Source organism: Cryptomeria japonica, chromosome 11 (assembly GCF_030272615.1).
Source record: "Cryptomeria japonica chromosome 11, Sugi_1.0, whole genome shotgun sequence".
In the NCBI taxonomy this organism is placed as follows: Eukaryota; Viridiplantae; Streptophyta; class Pinopsida; order Cupressales; family Cupressaceae; genus Cryptomeria; species Cryptomeria japonica.
The window spans coordinates 78,527,818-78,546,450 of NC_081415.1; the positions used below are offsets into that span (position 1 = coordinate 78,527,818).

The 18,633-nt window shown below is 38.2% G+C and overlaps 1 protein-coding gene across 3 annotated transcripts in view; it reads right to left on the reverse strand.

Moving 5' to 3' along the window:
* Positions 1 to 11,156: 11,156 nt before the first annotated feature.
* Positions 11,157 to 18,633, reverse strand: part of LOC131067245 (uncharacterized CRM domain-containing protein At3g25440, chloroplastic) — a 40,204-nt gene continuing 32,727 nt past the window's right edge. For 2 of the 3 annotated variants that reach the window (XM_058002204.2, XM_058002205.2), the window contains exons 3-4: positions 12,135 to 12,542; positions 11,157 to 11,912 (exon numbers count right to left, since the gene is read on the reverse strand). In XM_058002204.2, the coding sequence (XP_057858187.1) occupies positions 11,325 to 11,912; positions 12,135 to 12,542 (996 nt within the window). In that variant the 3' untranslated portion in view covers positions 11,157 to 11,324. Of the gene's footprint in view, positions 11,913 to 12,134; positions 12,543 to 12,661; positions 12,747 to 18,633 lie in introns of all 3 variants that reach the window. The other variant, XM_058002206.1, reaches the window with a different exon arrangement.

An 18,633-nucleotide genomic window follows, 5' to 3' on the forward strand; every position in this document is an offset into this window, starting at 1 on the left:
GGCCCTAGCAAATGTCCCTTGTGCGAAAAGGCTAAAGAAGACAAAGACCATATCCTTCTCAATTGCAATTATGCCTCTAAGTGTTGGATGTGGTTATGCAACAAATTAGGTTGGTCCTCAGCCTTTCCTAATACCATCCTTGGGATGTTTTAGGCTAAGCCAATCCTTTTTAAGAACTCCCTTTATGGGGGACTATGGAACCTAGCCCCTTCTTTGGTTATCTGGGAACTCTAGAAGGAACGCAATAAGAGACTCTTTAAGGAGCAGAAGATGGAGTGGACCCTTCTGGTGAATAAAATGGAAGCCTCAATAGTGGAGATTTTAAATAGTAGAACCTCCAAATTTCCTAGTAATCTCTCAGAGATGACCTGCTGGGATGAGAAGATGAGGAGGAGGTGGTTTGGTTTGAGGCTCCCTCCCTTTATTGCAATTGGCAACTCTAACAATCAGGAGTTGAGAAAGGCCTACAAGTGGAGTGCCCCTAAAAGGGTTGGGTTAAACTAAACTCCCGAGGGAATCCAAGTCCTACAGAGATCGGATGTTGTCTGCATGATGAGGGTGGGAGGGAATTGGCTAGGTTAGCTAACGACAAGGCTGAAATCTTAGCGAAGGTCTCCTTCTTTGCCAAAATAGAGGTATTCGCAAATTGGCCATTGAAGGAGATTCAACCATTATTATCAATGGCCTTAGAAAAGGTTCTCTATCTGATTGGAAGTTGAATTCGCTTTTTTTCCAGAGCTCTTGGTCTCCTTAAAGATTTCAAGAAAACGACCTTTAACCATATTTATGGAGAAGGAAACTCTAGAGAGGATGAATTAGCTAATGTTGGAGTTGATGGGCAGTTCATCGGTTAGGAGGGAGTCCTCCCCTTTGCTCCCGCCAATTAGGTTATTCTAGCCCTCTAGCCTCGGTCAACTTGGGTGGCCTTGTAAAGGAAAGTCTTTGAAATTAGTAAGCTTGTCTCTAAACTCTCAGTGGCTCTATGATCTTTTCGTAGAAAGCTTAATTTCATACATCCTCTAAGATCACCTCTTAGAGCCTTATAAGATCTTGTGTCTATTAGTACGCATATTTATACAGACATGCATGTATTCTATCAATTATATATATATGATGAATACCAATAGGATTAAGAGATTATGGCACTTTAAGAGATAGCTTTAAAGTTACTTTACTTTTCTATTTTTAGAAACGTTTTAGATCACATCCTCCTATGGCTTTTAGTCGTTGTTTTAGAGGCAGTTGTTTCCTTTCTCCAGGTCATCTCTTGTCAGTAATTCCCCGTGATTAATACCAACTTGTCATTCTTAGGATGCTGATGTGACCTCCTTACTATGTTAGCAAGCAATTGCATAAAAGCTCGTTCGCGTAAAGGCGGTGGTAATAATTACGGTGATCATCAAGATTACTTTCATCATATCTTAACCCTCTGATCTCTATCATCTATCATTATATGTCATCCCTCTATGGTAAGATGAGTTGTATTTCTCGATACAGTTAACTATAGCTCTATTTAAGCCTGGTTTGCCTAGGTTTCAACTTATATGTTTTTTCAAAAGCTCTGATGGATACCCTGCTAAGACTAATAGGGCTTAATCGATAAATGGCTTTTTTAGGAGAAATTAAGGAGGAGAGATTGAAAGCCATCTTGGTCCATCTGAACCCCCTAGTCATCAGGGTGGTTTTTGAAAACCCTTGGAAATGATTATATTATGAATGAAGATCGCACTAGAGCCAATTCAAACATTGCTGCAATGTTTTCGGCAGTGGCTATGCATTTTGAGAATGACAAGAATGTGGTAATGAAACTTTGTAAAAAGGTTTTCAAGAAGGAACTGCTTGGGGAATTGGAGAGGGTGGTGGTCAATATTGACGAGGAGCTCACGGCCCCGAAGCCTCATGACTATGATATCCTCATCAGGGTGAATAATTGGGTGTCGAGATACCCAATTTTTTCAATTGAGGACCCAGGAGCTTATGATGCCTACATCCCAATCCGGCGAAGGAATTTTTTCTTTCTTATGTGGCTTCTACAGGTTAAGAAACCGACGTGCAACAGGTGGTTTGCTAATTACCTGGAAGAGGAGAATATTGAAGTGGTTTCGGACGATGTAGCAATTCCTCCTTCCCCTGTTTCTGCCCCTGTCAATTCGTCAGCCAGCTCTAGAGGAAGGGCTCCTTAGGGGCAGGTTAGGACTGGTCGGGCTGGTTAGTGAGGTTCATCATGGTTTCAAGCTTCTCGCCTCCCTAAGTTTCTCAAGTGTTTATAGTTTGCTTTAAACCTAGACTAGTTAATACTTTTAAACATATGTCTGTCTAAGAAGTTTTTTTGCTCTAAACTCTAGTTCTGCTTCGTTTTCCTTTAGCTGGGACGTTCTTGCGTATGTCAGACTTAGTCATCTGAACATGTTTACGACGAAGTTTAAAGTTTTACTCTGGTAGTATTCTCTTTGCATGGATAAATGGCCGACCTTTGATATCCAATAGCTCATTACAACTCGTTCAAAGCTTTTCCAATTGATAAATTTAAATTTAAATTGATTCTGAAATATATATATATATATATATATATAATTTAAAATTTCATATTTTTATTTTATATATATATATATATATATATATATATATATATATATAGAAACCAACATTTTTGGAGTTGGGTTTGTATAAGTTAAATTCCTTTTATATAAATATTTAGGTTTTTGTCTGGTTATTGAGGTTTATGCCTTTGCTCTCTGGTAATTAGTTATCGAATGATTCAATTAGGTGATTGTCCTTATCTACTTTTGTAAGCTTTTATGGTGATTATGTGAGCTTCTTCTAATATCTCGGCTCAAGGTCCTTAGCTTTAATAACAGAAGCTTTTATTTTTAACATCTCCTAGAATCTCCGAGTATGTTGCAATTTTATCGTGATGGATTGGCACCAATTGATGTGTGGTTTTTTCAAGCTAACTTCTCGTTTAGTGTTTGTTGTAGGATTAGTCAAGTGGTTTTATGTAGGTTTGTTCTTGATAAGCCTTGCAAGGCCTTCTCCTGGAGGTTTCCGGTGCTTTATAACACATTCAGGGAGTTTTCTATCATTGCTCTTTTATTCAAGCTCTGTAATAGTTCTCTTACACTGATCTTGGCCACTCAGGCTATCCTGGGCGAAGCAATCATCATTTTTTAGGCAAGAGCAGCTCTTCCAAAACTTTTAAATTTCTAAAACGTTATATCTCTGTCATATAGCTTTGTCGGATGGGCTCTCCCAAAGGCTATTGTATTTGTTTCTCTTTCTTGCTTCTAAATTATGATCCTCTAAGGGATCTGGGCAAGACCGGAGGTTTTCTTCCTCCAATCTTTCCTACCGGTGCCCACACTGAATGGAGTTTGTAATTATTTTCTTTAATTAATAAAAAAAAAATTAGGCTTTGGCCTTTTACCAAAAAAATAAAAAATCATATTTATTAAAAACTTCTTTGATATTTATACAAGTAAAATAATATTATTATTAAAAAAATTATATAATATATTTAAATTGATTATTTATATGATATATATTATAATATAATTATTAAAATAAACAAAACTTAAAACTAAAAAAATTAAACATATAATTTATTTTATATATATATATATATATATATATATATATATATATAGATAATTTTATTTTAATGGTAAGAGCTATCAGTAAGGGGATAGCGCCCTTGTATTGCTTAAAAAGAAAATATTACAGGCATCTTCACTACCTACAAGCAGGTCCATATACAAAAACTGCTATCTGCAGTGGTTACTATTACCTACCCACCCTATTGAACAACAGATACTAACAGTGGCATACTTGGTTATGCATATTAGTGATCCCCATTGAGGGTCTGCATGATAGCCCCAACAAATTCCCCGATGCTGATTACATTGGCAGTAGCTCCAGCCGCAAACCACCATGTTTCTGAGTTAGTTACTCTGCGAAAAGGGGTCATGTTCCCATTCTACACGACGCACCTAAACACTTCCCACACGTTTTCCCCAAATGTTCTCATCATCTCCTTTAACTCTTCCCTTTCAACACGTCTATGCTCTGCCCGGCTTTTTTCACTGTCATCTGATTCATTGCTCCCATCATTTTCACTCTCGTCTTCTTCCTCTTCAGAGTCTGATGGCGGAAAGTAACTCGGCTGGAAGTAAGTCTTGAGAATGCTAATCCATTCGTTCTCCGGCAGACTTAAGATGGAGTCTGCGATGCTATTACCGTTGACTGGCTTGACAAAGCCGCTCAGGGTCTCCACCGCTCTTTCCCTACACTCAATGATGTCGACCAAGGGCATAAGAACGGCTTCACAAACCGTGGCATCACACCAGTGGCGATCAAAGTTAAGAGTGATCCCTACGAGCCCTTTTATAGCATCATAAACATATTCCTCTGTGACAAACAAGCTGCAAAGTTGTGCATCCAATGTCTCTTCACAGTTCATGCATCCAACATTGTCAAAGTAGGCCATGGATTGGTCGCAATCCAGCTCTTGCACCATGTGATATGTTAAATCCCTCAGAGCTCCTTACTCATCATGCATTTCGTCTTTGCAAAAGACCAATAAAAGGCCTATAAAGCTCTAGAAGATTCCTCCTGCCTAATCAACCTAGATCCCGCAGTCTGCTAGAATCTGCCATTCCGTCATTTCTGCCTATCCTCTGTAACTCGGACCGTCGTCACTACATCTTTCAATGAAACAGCTTGTTTGAGGTGCACAAGACTTCTACCATCTGTCCTACCTCTGCAGGCCTAGTACAAGGGCCATCATCCCACTCCATCGCATTTTCTTATCAATAAGTCTTTTTTGCACAAGTCTGTAATCTCTGAACTCAATGCCTTGGGATCTACTGACACTTCTGCAGCATGTGAATTGACTCCTAGATTAGCTAACAGGTCTGCTACTCGATTTCCCTCTTTGTGTATATGTGATATTTCATATGGCTTAATTGCTTGAAGTAAGGACCGAATGCGAGGCAGCCATTTAGCTAGTTTCCAATTAATTAATCTACCGGTAGTCACCCCGTTTATAATTATCTGAGAATCACCTTCAATCTGTACATTGGTTAAACCATTCTCTTTGCAGAGTAAAAGCCCGACCTCAAGGGCTCTTATTTATGCTTAATTGTTTGTAGCGCAGCCAATATTTCCATACGTACCAAACACCATATTCCCATCCTCATTTCGAATGACTCCTCCAAAGCCAGCCTGTCCCAGATTGCCTCTGCAAGCCCCATCAAAGTTGAGTTTTACCCAATTGTTATGAGGCTTCTCCCATCTAACTTCGTTCCTATTGATTCTTCTCTTGGGATAATGAAATAAAGCATTTTTTAAGGACCAATTCCTTTCCATATCCATGTCCCAATCATTGAATTTGAATTTTCTGACATTTCGTGACTTACCACAAATGACTTCTTCTATGCATGCCTTAAGATTGTCTATGACTAATTCCACTGGCTTGGCCGATTCTTTGAATATCCGCTTATTTCTCTCTTTCCAGATAGACCAAACAATCATTGTTGGGTCGATCAACCATAAGACGCCCCATTTTGACTGATTGGATCGTGGCCATGTGACAAGGAATTCTTTTAGAGTCATACTTCTAGCTGTATATAGGCTAACCATTCCAAGGAACCAATCCCAACACCTGCAAGCAAACCTACAATTGAAGAGTAAATGATCCATTGTTTCTTCCCCAATGTTGCATAACACGCACCAGCTTGGCCCTTGTATACCTATGGTTTTCAGCCTGTCACCAGTGAGTATCCTCCCATTCAGTGTTATCCATAAGAATGTCCCTGCCTTGGGTAACACCCACCTGTTCTAGCACAACTTACTAGGCCAATTCGGATTGAAAGCTTTATGCCTTTGGACTTCATAGCCCAACTTAACACTGTACTCCCCTGACTTTGCTGCACACCAGAATAAGTTGTCTTCTTCATCTGATGCTAATATTGATCTGTTGCTAAGTATTTCTTCGAGTTTTTTACACATTTGCGAATTGTTGATAGTTACCCTTTTCCAAGACCTCATACCATAGTGCTAAGTATTCTCAAAATAGTTGGCTACTTGCGTGCCTATAGCATTTTCAATGGTGTTGACCCAATCTTGATCTTCGAAACATTCTGATAGCAACATCTCCCCATCCCATGAGTCCCGCCAGAACTTATGCCAATCTTCCAAGAGATGTGGTTTATTATTATGTCCCTGTTGTTCCAGAGGAAATTCCAGGTGGGAGAGCCCCTTTCTACGTCTACAATTGTGAAGATACGTTCAGGATCTTCAAAGTCCAAATACTTTTTTTGAAAGATCCTGCACCACAGTTTGTTGGGGCTTTTGTACATTTTCCAAGATAGCTTCTCTCCTAGTGCCCTGTTTTGTATACTCATTTTTCTCATCCCTGCTCCTCCATCCTCTTTCCGCATGCACATTGTATCCCAATTTATCAAAGGTATCTTCTTATGATCCTTGGCCCCGTCCCAAACAAACGTTTTTAGAAGCCCATCTAATTTTGCTCCAACTGAACTGGACATTTGAAAGCATTGCATACTATAGATTGGAACAGCTGATAGCACAGATTTTATCATTAGTAGTCGTCCAGCTTGAGTAAGCCATCTATTCTTCCATTGCTCTGATTTTACCTTACAAGAGTTAAGTACATCTTCCCAAATTTGAGATTGCCTACTGCCCATGTTAATTCTAATCCCTGGATACTTGATGGGAAGATCAACAATTTTGAAGCCAAGCAATTACGAAATGCGGTTCTATATCAACCTTCCTGTGTTAAAAAAGAAAATTTGTGATTTATCCACATTCATTACCTAACCTGACAGCTTCGAATATTCATCTAATACCTCTTTAATTCCTTTGGCTTCTTTCATCGTTGCTTCACCAAACAGGATTGTGTCATCAGCAAATTGTGAATGGGTGTAGGGCTCTATCAATCTGTGAACTCGTACACCATTCCAATGCCTGGCAGATTGCTTAGTTTTTATTAAATTGTTGAGGACTTCTGCCATAAGAACAAAGAGAGCCGGGGATAAAGGGTCCCCTTGCCTTAATCCATTGGTAGCTTTGAAGAGGCCACAAACCACACCATTGACAAGCAAAGAAAAACTAACCGTGGAAATGCAGAAACTAACACAGTCAATCCATTCCTTTGGAAAGCCATAACAACTAAGAACCTTAACCAAGAATTGCCATACCACCTTGTCATAAGCTTTTGCAACATCAAGCTCTATAATCATACCTTTTGATTTCTCTTTATGAATGGAGTGCATGACTTTAGACACTAAAATAATATTGTCCGCTAACTCTCTTCCGGGAGTAAACCCGTTCTGATTTTCTGAGATGAGGTGAGGTAAAAACTTCTTCAGTCTGTTGGCCATTGCTTTCGAGATGATTTTGTCTATGGTATTGCACAGTGATATGGGTCTAAGGTCATGCATTGAAGTGCATTCTTGCTTTTTGGGAATTAAAGCAATGACTGTATTATTCATTTCTCTTACGAACTTCCCTTTTTTTCTGAATTCTTCTACAACCAACCAGACATCGTATCCCAGAAAGTCCCAATACTTTTGATAGAACTCAGCAGTCATACCGTCCGGGCTCGGAGCCTTGTGAGGGTGAAGCTCGAAAGTGGCCTTTTTAACTTCTTCTAGAGAGTATGGTTCACAAAGCATTTTAGCCTCCTCCACATCTACCAACTTATGCACTAAATCAGAGAGCCTGTTATCTAGCGTGTCTCCTGTCTGACAATAATTTCCCGGTAATTTAACAAAATGGTCGAGTGCCGCTTGTTCTAACTCTACCTCAGTATTTCTCAAGATCCCTTCTCCATCCAAGATTGCAGTAATTTTATTCTTGTTCCTTCTGACTCTTGAAGTTGCATGGAAAAATTTTGTATTACGGTCTCCCTCTGCAATCCATAATGCTCTCGATTTGTCTCGCCAATAGACTTCTTCTCTACTTAGCAGCTCCGCATACTGTTCCTTAAGGATTTTTTCTTTCAGATAGTATTCCCTGACCATCCCTAGTAGCATAACTCGATTATTGATTTCTTCCAATTCCTCTTCTATTCGGAGTTTTTCAGAGAATATATTCTTAAATGAGGTCTTGTTCCAGTGCTTAATTTTGTTTTTGATATATTGAATTCTTTTTACAAAACAAAAGCTAGGGGAGCCTGAAAAGGTATTGCTTTCTAGCCACCATGTTTTAAGTAGATCAATGAATTTGGGGTCCCTCCACCACATACTCTGAAATTTGAAGTAGTTTATGTTCTTAGGAGCCTCATGATTAATAGACAAAGTAACCGGGAGATGATCTGATCCAGCTTGTGGGATGATTTTGGTGTTAATGGAGAAGCTACCATTGATCCATCATTCCCCCACATAGAAGCAATCCAATCTTTCAGAGATTTTTGAGAAGTTAAGTCTTTTGTTGGTCCAAGTGAACTTACCGTTCTTCGGAATAACATCCACCACTTGACAATTTGAAATGAACTCTCTGAAGTCTTCCATTACTCTTGTACTCTTTCTCAACCCTCTTTCCTTGTCATCAATATCTAGGATTGCATTGAAGTCCCCAGCCAAGATTACCTTATGCATTTCTAATAATTGCAATTGCTCATATATCTCTGTCCATACTCTTAGCTTTTCATCTGTCTTAATCGGCCCGTAGATATTAAATAGGGGAAAACCGATACCTCTTGGTTTGTAAACAATGTTGCAAGCCATCCAAAACTCGTTGGACTCTAATGGGATCACCTCAAAAACCTTTGAGTTCCACAAAATTCCAAGGCCTCCAGCAGATCCTCTGGCGTCTTGAAATAATCCCTCCCACTTATTGCAGAATTTGATGAATTCGGTCACCTTATGGCCACTTAATTTAGTTTCTTGAAGTAAGATCATTTCGAACTGTAACTTGGTCAAAGATCTTTTGACCAAGCGTCTTTTGTCAGGGGTTGCTAAGCCCCTGACATTCCATGATGTGATTCTTATTTCTGTCCAAGGGAGGGGCTGCCTCCCTTGGAGTTCTTCATATATTCCAGAACGCTAACAATACCTTTTTCTGACGCTTTTTCTTCTCTGATCTATTTATTGCTCTTCCTGCCTTTTACCCCTTTTGCTCTGCCCAGGAGGGTATTGGCTGCATTTGGGATCTAGGTTGTCCAAGATATCATCTTCATCCTCTCGGTTTGAACTACTCATTTCGGTGTCGCTTGTACATTCCTCAATAGTGTTTACAGCTTGAGAACCTGGTATAGGGGACAGATCTTGGCTTGGTATAGCCACTCTTTCTTTATTATTAATTTTTGATTCCAACTGACAGGGTTGGGAGTTAGTTTCATGAAACGACCTTGTCTCCAGCAATGGTTTATTTATCGCAAGAGGCTTCTGGCTCTTCTCATTCATTTTCTTTAACCACATTGCTTTTTGCTTATCTTCTGATCTTTGCTTGGTATTATATGCCCTTCGCACAAAAATTCTACAATTTTTGGCTTGATGGGTTCTACTTCCACATCTTTGGCAAACATAAAGTTCTTTCTCAATTTCAATGCCTTCTTTCCAAATTCCATTAGCCATTCTAAGATTTATATGGGAGGGAATTTGTTTGACCGCTGCAATTTTCATCCTACCATAAACATATGAAGCTTTTTCAATGATTTCTTCATCTATCTCCAGAAGAGTACCGAGCGTTCAACCAATTTTCTCAAGGCACAGGTCCCCCCAATATTTGATTGGGAGATTAAACAGTTTGATCTATACCGGAGTTTCATAAATTGTGAGCTTGAGGGGGTTAAAATTGGGTGTCCAAGGCTGGATGTAAAGTGGTAAATTATTGAAAAACCAATTTTTTGAATTTAAGATTTGATGCTTGGTTCCTTTCTCTGTGAAGATAGCCGCAAAAAAACCTTTCAGCAAAAATTTCACCACAACTTGACTGCCCCAATTATCTTTTATCCAAGGGTTAATGCTTCGCCTAGGTTTCTTCGAGCCACTGATTCTGGCAATAATTGCGAGATCCTCCCACATACATTTGTCATCGACAACTTCTTCTGTTAAATCGATCTCTACCATCCTCGGCGCATTACTTTCTTCCGTGGAATTCTGATTTGGGGCATCATCCTTCTCCTCTAAGAATTCATCGTTATTACGGAGTGTGTTTTGGTCCCTGATTATCCCAGTCGACTTCTAATATTCGCCACTTTGCCTTCCTATCCGTTGGTTGTTCCTTTCCTTTCCCATCGACTATACCCTATATACAGTCATTAGCCTGCTGCTAGTAATTGCCCTCCAACGAGCGACACCCGAAAACTTCCTTCTGCACTTCGCATTCTGTCCTCTGCTTTTCGCACTCAATCTGCCATGCCTCGCTCGCCATTTTTTTTTTTTGCATTACATTTATATATTATATTTATTATATATTATAAAATAATAGTTATTAAAAACTCTAATAACATAAGTTTGAATTTGTCTTGGGATGTTTAGTTCGTAGTTGAAACATTTTATTGGTGATGCGACCACCAAGGTTCAAATTCCCTTGTGATTTTGGTAGACGTTGAGCTCAATGGTTTGAGAAGTGAAGTGTGTAAATAAGGTCCCTCATTTGTGGCCTCACTGGTTCATAATTCCGGGTCAAAAGCGTTTCGCTGAAGGTGTGTCGAAACAGAAGTTCGAATTTGATAAGAAAATAATATAAGAAGATTATTTTTGCACTTATTGATGCATGAGAAGGATTAGCAAGGCCTTTGATACCAATTTCCATTTTCAATATCCAAGGGCTGTGAGCCGCAATGAAAAGGAAGTGCAACTTGGTACGAAAAAAGATGGAAGCACTGCTACTGGAAAGACAAATGGATCGTGACTCCGAAGGAGATAAATTACCAGTGAGTTATAACGTGATACTGTGTAGTCTTAAATAGAGAAAATTCTGTTAAAAGTACATAATGACTAAGTGTCAATTCTAAGTTTCATTAAACTACATGATTTTGCTTGTGGTCAATGTGTGGCATTGTGAGGATGAACGAGCCGGTCATTATTAATATTTTACATTCCCATAGTATTTGATAGAATTTAAGTAGTTCTGATTATGCACTAGTCCATTCATTACATAGAGGTCCCACTTACCACTAAGTGTATATAGAGGGAGTAAAACATAGCTGTGTGAATTAGACTTATTGTTCTTTAAAGATACAAGCAAATAATGAGAATTATCAAGTAGTTTCATAAACACCTGATTTAACCTGCTCTCAAGTAATCAAAACCAAATATGGGTAATCATGATGTAACTTACAAACCTAGCATCCATCCTTACTTTTTCTTTTTAAGAAGTGTACTAACACGTAAGAACAACTTATCCACTTCATCAAGTTCGGGATGGTAAGAATCATCACCCAACCCATCCACCTTCTTTGACTCTTCCGAAGTTTTGGCTTTATCTTTTGTAAAATCAACAAGGGTCTTCCCAGCATCCACTTGTGGAGTATCAATATTGTCTAAATACAATGAGTCTTCTGGTTCACTACATGAATCTGTATCCATTTCACAATCAGTTTCAAACAAATCTGAAAGTGCTTCTGAATCTGAAGCTACGTCAAAATCTGTGCCAGAAACATGATCAGTTTCACTCCCACAGTGGTCAGAAAGATCTTTTGTCTCTCTTGCATGTTCATCAACATCCTCATTACACTCGGAAAAATGCCCTGTGAATGTAACTGCCCTTTCTGCCACGTGTTCTATCACACCTCTCTGATTGTTTAATATCTGCTCGCCATTTTTTTGACTCTCCTGACCTCCACCTTTCACCCGTTGGCGAAGCATTTCTAGTTCATTCTCCAATCTTGGTATGAAGATCCGAACTGCTTGTAGAGCATCTTTGTATTTAGATTTAGTTAAAGCCTGCAACACAAACACCATTTAGATTTGGAGGCCACAATTTGCTTTGTATGTATCCATAAAGTTATAAACGTTGCACTTATAAACAAACACAGATTGCAACAAGTTGTATTTCTCCAAACATGAAAACTTGAGATCAAAAACATTACACAAAAGAAAAAGGGAGATGCCTATGCAGCTTCAAAATGATGTAAGTGAACTACAGCAAAGAGTAGGATCTCTTGCCTTATTCTTGGAGAGAGTAATCCTTGGGGTCATGATTTCAGTAGGTGGCTGAGAATAATTCCTTCCACGATACATTATAATTGTGTTTCCTTCATGTATGTCCAGTACAATACCACCAGTCAGTCTTGCCAATTCTGCTGCTATTTTGCAAACCTCATCTGGAGTGAACGTCTTGACAATTACCTTAACAGCCTGATGCTTCTTCCAGTGTAAATGCATATTCAAGATTACACCTCCAAAAATTCCCCGTCTACCAATTGGAACATAATTCTTGCATTTATGACCCATTTTAAGGTAGTAGAAGTGCTCTTCTGGAGTAAGAATTTCAGGATCATGTGTGGTATCCGAAGAATGTTTAGGCTCTAGTTTCTGCAAAGCTGCTACCAAGCGAGCCTCTTTTCTTTGAGCCTTAAATAGTCAACAGAAAATAGTAGTTAAATAGTTCCTCCACAAAACAAGATGCAGAAATTTTAATAAACAAATTAAGGACTCTCCTACCAAACAGGTTAAGAATCTCAAAGTTAGACCTTAAACATCACTGAAGCTTTAAACGGGATGCGAAACAAACTAGAATCTATACTGCAATCCTTGCAGTTACCAGATTGCCTGCAGCTAAAATGGATCTGAAATATAAAGTTTACTCGACACAAGATGTTCCAAATTTGCTTAACTTGAACAAAGATCAACTCTCTTGTTTTTAAAATAAGGTGATTACATAAGACGAGTAAGAAAGAAAGTGGAGAAAGCAAGAGGTATAAGAAATAGTTACGAAGCAAAATTACAACATAAAACGAATATATAACAAACAGATATATCCAGTAAAAGGTATAAACAATAAAAGAACTCAAAATAACTACATGTGACTGTGATGACATTCATCACTATTTTCCAGCAAAATGCTAAAAAGGTTGTACTTTTGTTCTTGAATATATAAGAGAACAAGTGAAACATGTTTTTGCAGTAGTTGGTTTCAGCTCGTTTTGTGTCCATGGCAATTAGTAGCCCCTGCACAAATTTGTCAATATCAGCCATGCAATACGAATAGACAGATCTCAGCTTTACAGAAATTATCCAGTTGGTCTAGTGAGGTGATTGGGGCTTAACAGTTTGTGTCCCCACTGATTTCATTGACCAAAGGAATTGAGATAGAGGAAAACCACATTTACAACAGTTTGGGCAGCCTCACATTGTTACCAAAAAAAACTCTAAGGCCTTGTTTTGCAGGTGAAAACACTGAAAAGAGAGGGAATGAAGCATCCCCTTAAACAGGTCAGCTGCACAAAATACTTGTTGGCAAGGTGGGGCCAATGACAGGCTGAAGAGGGTACTGTCAAAGCAGACATGGAAGAGTTCATCCTTTGAGAAATGAAAATTGTGCTTGTTTTTGAGGGATGTTAATACTTTCTTGTGCTAAAGGTTGCCACCAGTTCCCAGGTCGATGGAGTTGGAGGCAATCACTGTTGCTTCAGTGTTTCATTGTTAGGCTGGAAGGGAAAGCTATTCCTTTTCCATTGTTGACACAAGCTATTTTTGGCCTGCTTCTTTTCTAAGCTTTCAGAGCTAACAACATCCACGAAGACATCTGCATGTATAATACAGTGGATTTGTCCTTTCATAGATTTGGGTAAAATCCAGGAGCCTGTTCTGTTCATTCTCGCAACAGATTTCCACATTCCCAATAATAAAATGTCTGCAGTGCTAACCTTTTGAAATTTTGGGAGGCCTGGCCTCAAATATGTCTGCAGAGCTAACTTACAATTTGTGTTGTGAATTTAGTGAAGCCATCCTCATCTGCTTGTTAATCTTTAGAATTGGCATTCCTTATTGAACTAAGTTGGAGAGACCCTACACCAATATAGGAGGCCACTTCTGCTATTTTAGGAACCAAAACTAGTTTTGTAGCATATAATTGGGCTAGCATTCCATTGATTCCTCTGAACTCTTCTACCATCTCTAGCAGTTCATCTTTGATTATATTCCTGGGTGTCTAATAGAAAAGAAAAAATTCTTCATGCCCTAGCAATTTATCCTTGTTGAAAGAGAATATACTCCAATCCAATTCATCTTCCTTGACATTTTTCATAATTATTTTATAGTCCGTCCCCTCTATAACTCTGGATTATGCCTGAGAAGCTCTTATTTATCTTGCTCCAGGTTTTTAATTCATTGATCCTCTTGGCATGGATTATAGAAGCATTTTGTTGCATGGGTTGTGATATATTTAGGACCTGTTACAAAACGTAACAATCAGGGAAACTAAGTTGGTATTGCCCATTGATATGTTTGGTTTTGAACCAATTTTATAGAAAAATGCTGTTGAAGTTCTCCCTTTGTGATTAATTCTAGGACCAAAAATGGTTAATTTTTTTGTTTCAATTCCTTGGTTATTTCTTATACTCTCATCCTTGTATGAATTGACTTCTGATTTGAAAGAAAGCAGATGTCCAGAATACACTTCCTACGCTAATCTACGAGAAAAGGCATGTGCAAAAATTAAATCAAGATCATGCAGTTACATGGAAATAAACACAAAAAAAATGTACTACAATACAAAAAGTTACATAGGGAAAATCTTCAGGCATAAACCCCCAATCCAAAGCAACTCGATAGTATTAATGTACACTTGCCAAGTCTAAGCATTTTCAAAAATATAACCAACAAGAGATTTGAAACATTTCTAGCAGCATAACAACACCTACAAAACTCATTGCGAAACCTCCATCTCAAGCACCCAATAAATAGAAAAAGTAATACATTAAACCAACAAACAGTAATTAGGAAACCATGAGCTAAAACTGTCCAAAATGTGGCATACAAATTCCTAGTCAAAATACCCACCCAAATCCCAAGATAAATCCACAGACTACAAATATCATATTTCTTACACCTACCATAAGCTCATCATAATCCACTCACTAACTTAGACTCCATTGGCAACATTCAAAGATATCTAATGATGTGAAATCACATGCATCCTAAGGTGGTAAACAATAATCTCTCTTATGCATCATAGATGCTCTTATATTTCTGGTGCGGGGAGACCTAACTTTCAAAAGCCATAACTTTTGATTCAGAAAAATGATTTGAGTCCCTTTTTCTAAATTAAAGGTCCTAGATAGCTCAATGTATTTTTGGGGAGCCAAAATCCAATTTTGCAAGCCAAAGGTTCACAGACTCCTCCGCTCCTGTGCAAGAGATTATGCTTGAGAGAAAAGACCCTCCTCCCTTCTCCAAAATTGAATAAAGATCCTCCTCCTAATTGAGTCTCACTCTCACATCACAGTGTAATGGGGATCAAAAATCGGACCCTTCTAATGTCCTCAAATTACATATTTAAGGATCTTCCCCAGGAGCCCTTTGAATTCCATAACTAACTTTTGCTTTAAAGAATTGATTACAAAATAATAAGATAAAAGGGCCCTTCATATTCCCGTGTGTGTAATAATTAACTCAAAAATGAGTTAAAATATTATTATTGTAATTAAATAGAAGATTTTATAGTGAATTTGACTGGTACACGCCTGTCGCAGCTACTCTTCCAAATGCCTCTGTATAATGCTTTCCCTGCAAAACATTATTGCATATATGCAATTCTTCTGCATTCACATGTTCAATATAACATCGTGAATAAACTCCCTTTTTTTATTGTACTTGTTATGACATTTGGTATAAAATTGTGAAATCCTACATGCTCAGCATTTTTCAACATATATCTTCTTGTAAAGGCTTGGAGATGGAAATAAATTCAAAAGCATCCATAAACTTGTGAAACTGTGATGGTTCAGTGATGTCACATCTAGCCCCTATCCATTATACTGCACATTTTTCTTATTACAATCGACATCATTTGTTCATCTTCTGCAGGTTTGAGGCAACAGAAAGTTTGAAATGCTAATACAATCTCACAAAAAGTTTTATATTCTACTACTGCCATACTCTGCATCATACTTTTTATTTCTAGGAGATAAAATTGAAATTCTTTGAACTGCTGTCTCTGCATATCAATCTGCTATTGCATTACAAATTCAATTTCCTGTAACATTAATAGTTGACCAAGCAGAAAAACTACCCTGTCTGCTATTATCCTTTCATCACCATGCTTGTAGATAAGAAAAGCCAAAATGTCCATCAGGGTCCTGCTATGCTCTAGAAATGTTGGCCTACACAACACAATCTCTGGAGTAACAATGAATGTTGGAGCTCCTCTAGAATCTTCACCTGGCTTAGGTTTTACATTAGCAGCCTTGCTATCATACTCAAATCAGCACTATTTTCACCATGCTCTATAGAATCATCAATGACAATGTTCAGGTACTGAGCCAGAATATTGAGCATAACAGAAATATTTTTGCATGCATTTCTTCCACACAGCAATCAGCATATTGCAATCGCTTGGAAGTTTCTAAAGGCTTTTCAGCAATTTTCTTTTGTGTGATTCCTGCATTCCAACATCTCTCTCACCTCTTCAATTCTATCCCACCTACAAGACATAGAAGTTTGAACTGAGGCATTTTTGAGCTCTAACTTAAGAAGATATGCCGATGTAGATTCTGCAAGCTCTATATCATTACGAAATGCATGAGCAATAAACTCCAGACAACAATGACAGTTCCCATCGGCATTTTATTAAACATGTGATAGGCCTCCTCTACACTTCCACATTAAAATACATTCCAATAAGAGAAATTCCCATGGAGAAATAAGATTCAGACCCTCTTTGATTACCGTCGCAAGCCGGAAATGTGTTATTTTGAAACATATTTATTGTGTCGATGGATTTGTATACATTATTTCAAAATCTTCATTCGCCAAAATTGCTTGCATTCAACTATGGTGTGGCTGAGGAGGCAATTTCAAAATGCCATTGCTTTTAACTTTAAAACATTGTTTTGATTAGCATGTCAGAGTCCAATGGGGTTGTGAAAACCCCATCGGACTCCAAAGGTAGTTGCAGAACTACCCTAAAATTCCAGTGGCCTTCTTTAATCTTCGATTTGTTCTTTCCTTCCATGTTTTGTCCTTTAACAAATGTGAGAATATGACAGAGCATAATCTGTCCTTTGTTAGTAAAACACATAGAACAAGGTATCTAAAGCTCGGATATACTCCTGAACTACTGCCCTTTGGTATATGAATCAAGAATGCTTTGATAATATGCTCCAGAGTCACAGTTGGCAAATGTCCAGCACGTGATGTTCAGCCTGGATATAAAGATGGGGGTCTTTGTGTGCTTTCCAAACTCGCTGTAATGGTTTGCTAACAAACACAATTTGAAGACTTAATTTCCCTGCAGAATACCTCATCTCCATGGCTTTTGCATAGACTTCGACCATCCTTTGCCAGGTTCATATAAAAATCAGAGTTGCCAAACAAAGACAGGAGCAAATTATCCAATCTCTACCGTATGCTTTGGTTTATTCATGTCGATTTGATTCATCAATAAAAGATTACACCATGTCACGGATAAATATGCTGAGGAGCTTTGCACCAACACCAGCTGCAAAAGATAGAATACTACTACAATCCCCACTCATGGTGAATCACGATGAGGGCCGAATACTCAGTTGCTACTAGAACAATTCTTGTTTCAAATCTTTTGCATTGGTATCGGCGAGAAAGAAGGGTTCTCAAACCTGTTTCAAGTGCCGCCAGTGGTTCCAAAACCACTACCAAGCACCAAAAGCATTTAAAATATTCTCTTTCCTTTAACTTTGTGCTGAGTTTAAAATATCGTGTCGAAGCCTGATGAGATTTTGTACTGTAATGCCCCTAAATCAGATTGCAACCCCTATTAGAAGTTGGCCGAGGGAATAATAACAAAAAAGGGCTGACTCAAGATGAAGATGAATAAAATCACACTAATTTGTATTAGGGCCGACCAGTTTGGGGTTTAAACTTTAAACCAAAATGAAATCTATATATATATATATATCCTCAGGGCCGACTCTTCTTTGAATAATACAAAGGACATCTATTTAAGAGGTAGATTAGGGTGATTACCTCCAGCAGCAATCTCATTGTTTAATAAGGAGCAGCGGTGTAGTTTAGAGGGAGGAGCAGCAATTAACAAGGCAAAGATCAATATAATTTCCAAAGCAGCGATTAACGCATTAATTATTATTAACAAAAGACAAGGATTAATATTTGTTAACAAAGTTATGTCCTTTTAAAGGGACATCATCTTTAAAAAGGGTCTCTCTCTCTCTCTCTCTCTGTGGAAAATAAAGATATAAATGGGACAGACCTGCTTGGAGAAAAGCAAGAAGGAATTAGGTTCTAAAATAGGCAGACCGATCTGATGAAATAAGACCAGATCTTGATATAGATATATATTACTATTGTCCAGAAAATTGTCTTATTAATAAGATTTCACAATTTTCTATAATCATGAAGCCCGATTTAAGGAATTAACCTTCGTCACTACTCTTTCCTTTGCTGCAAACCAAGAGACTCCACAATCAGCAACCTTTAGTCGTTAACCAATCCTTAAGCACATCAG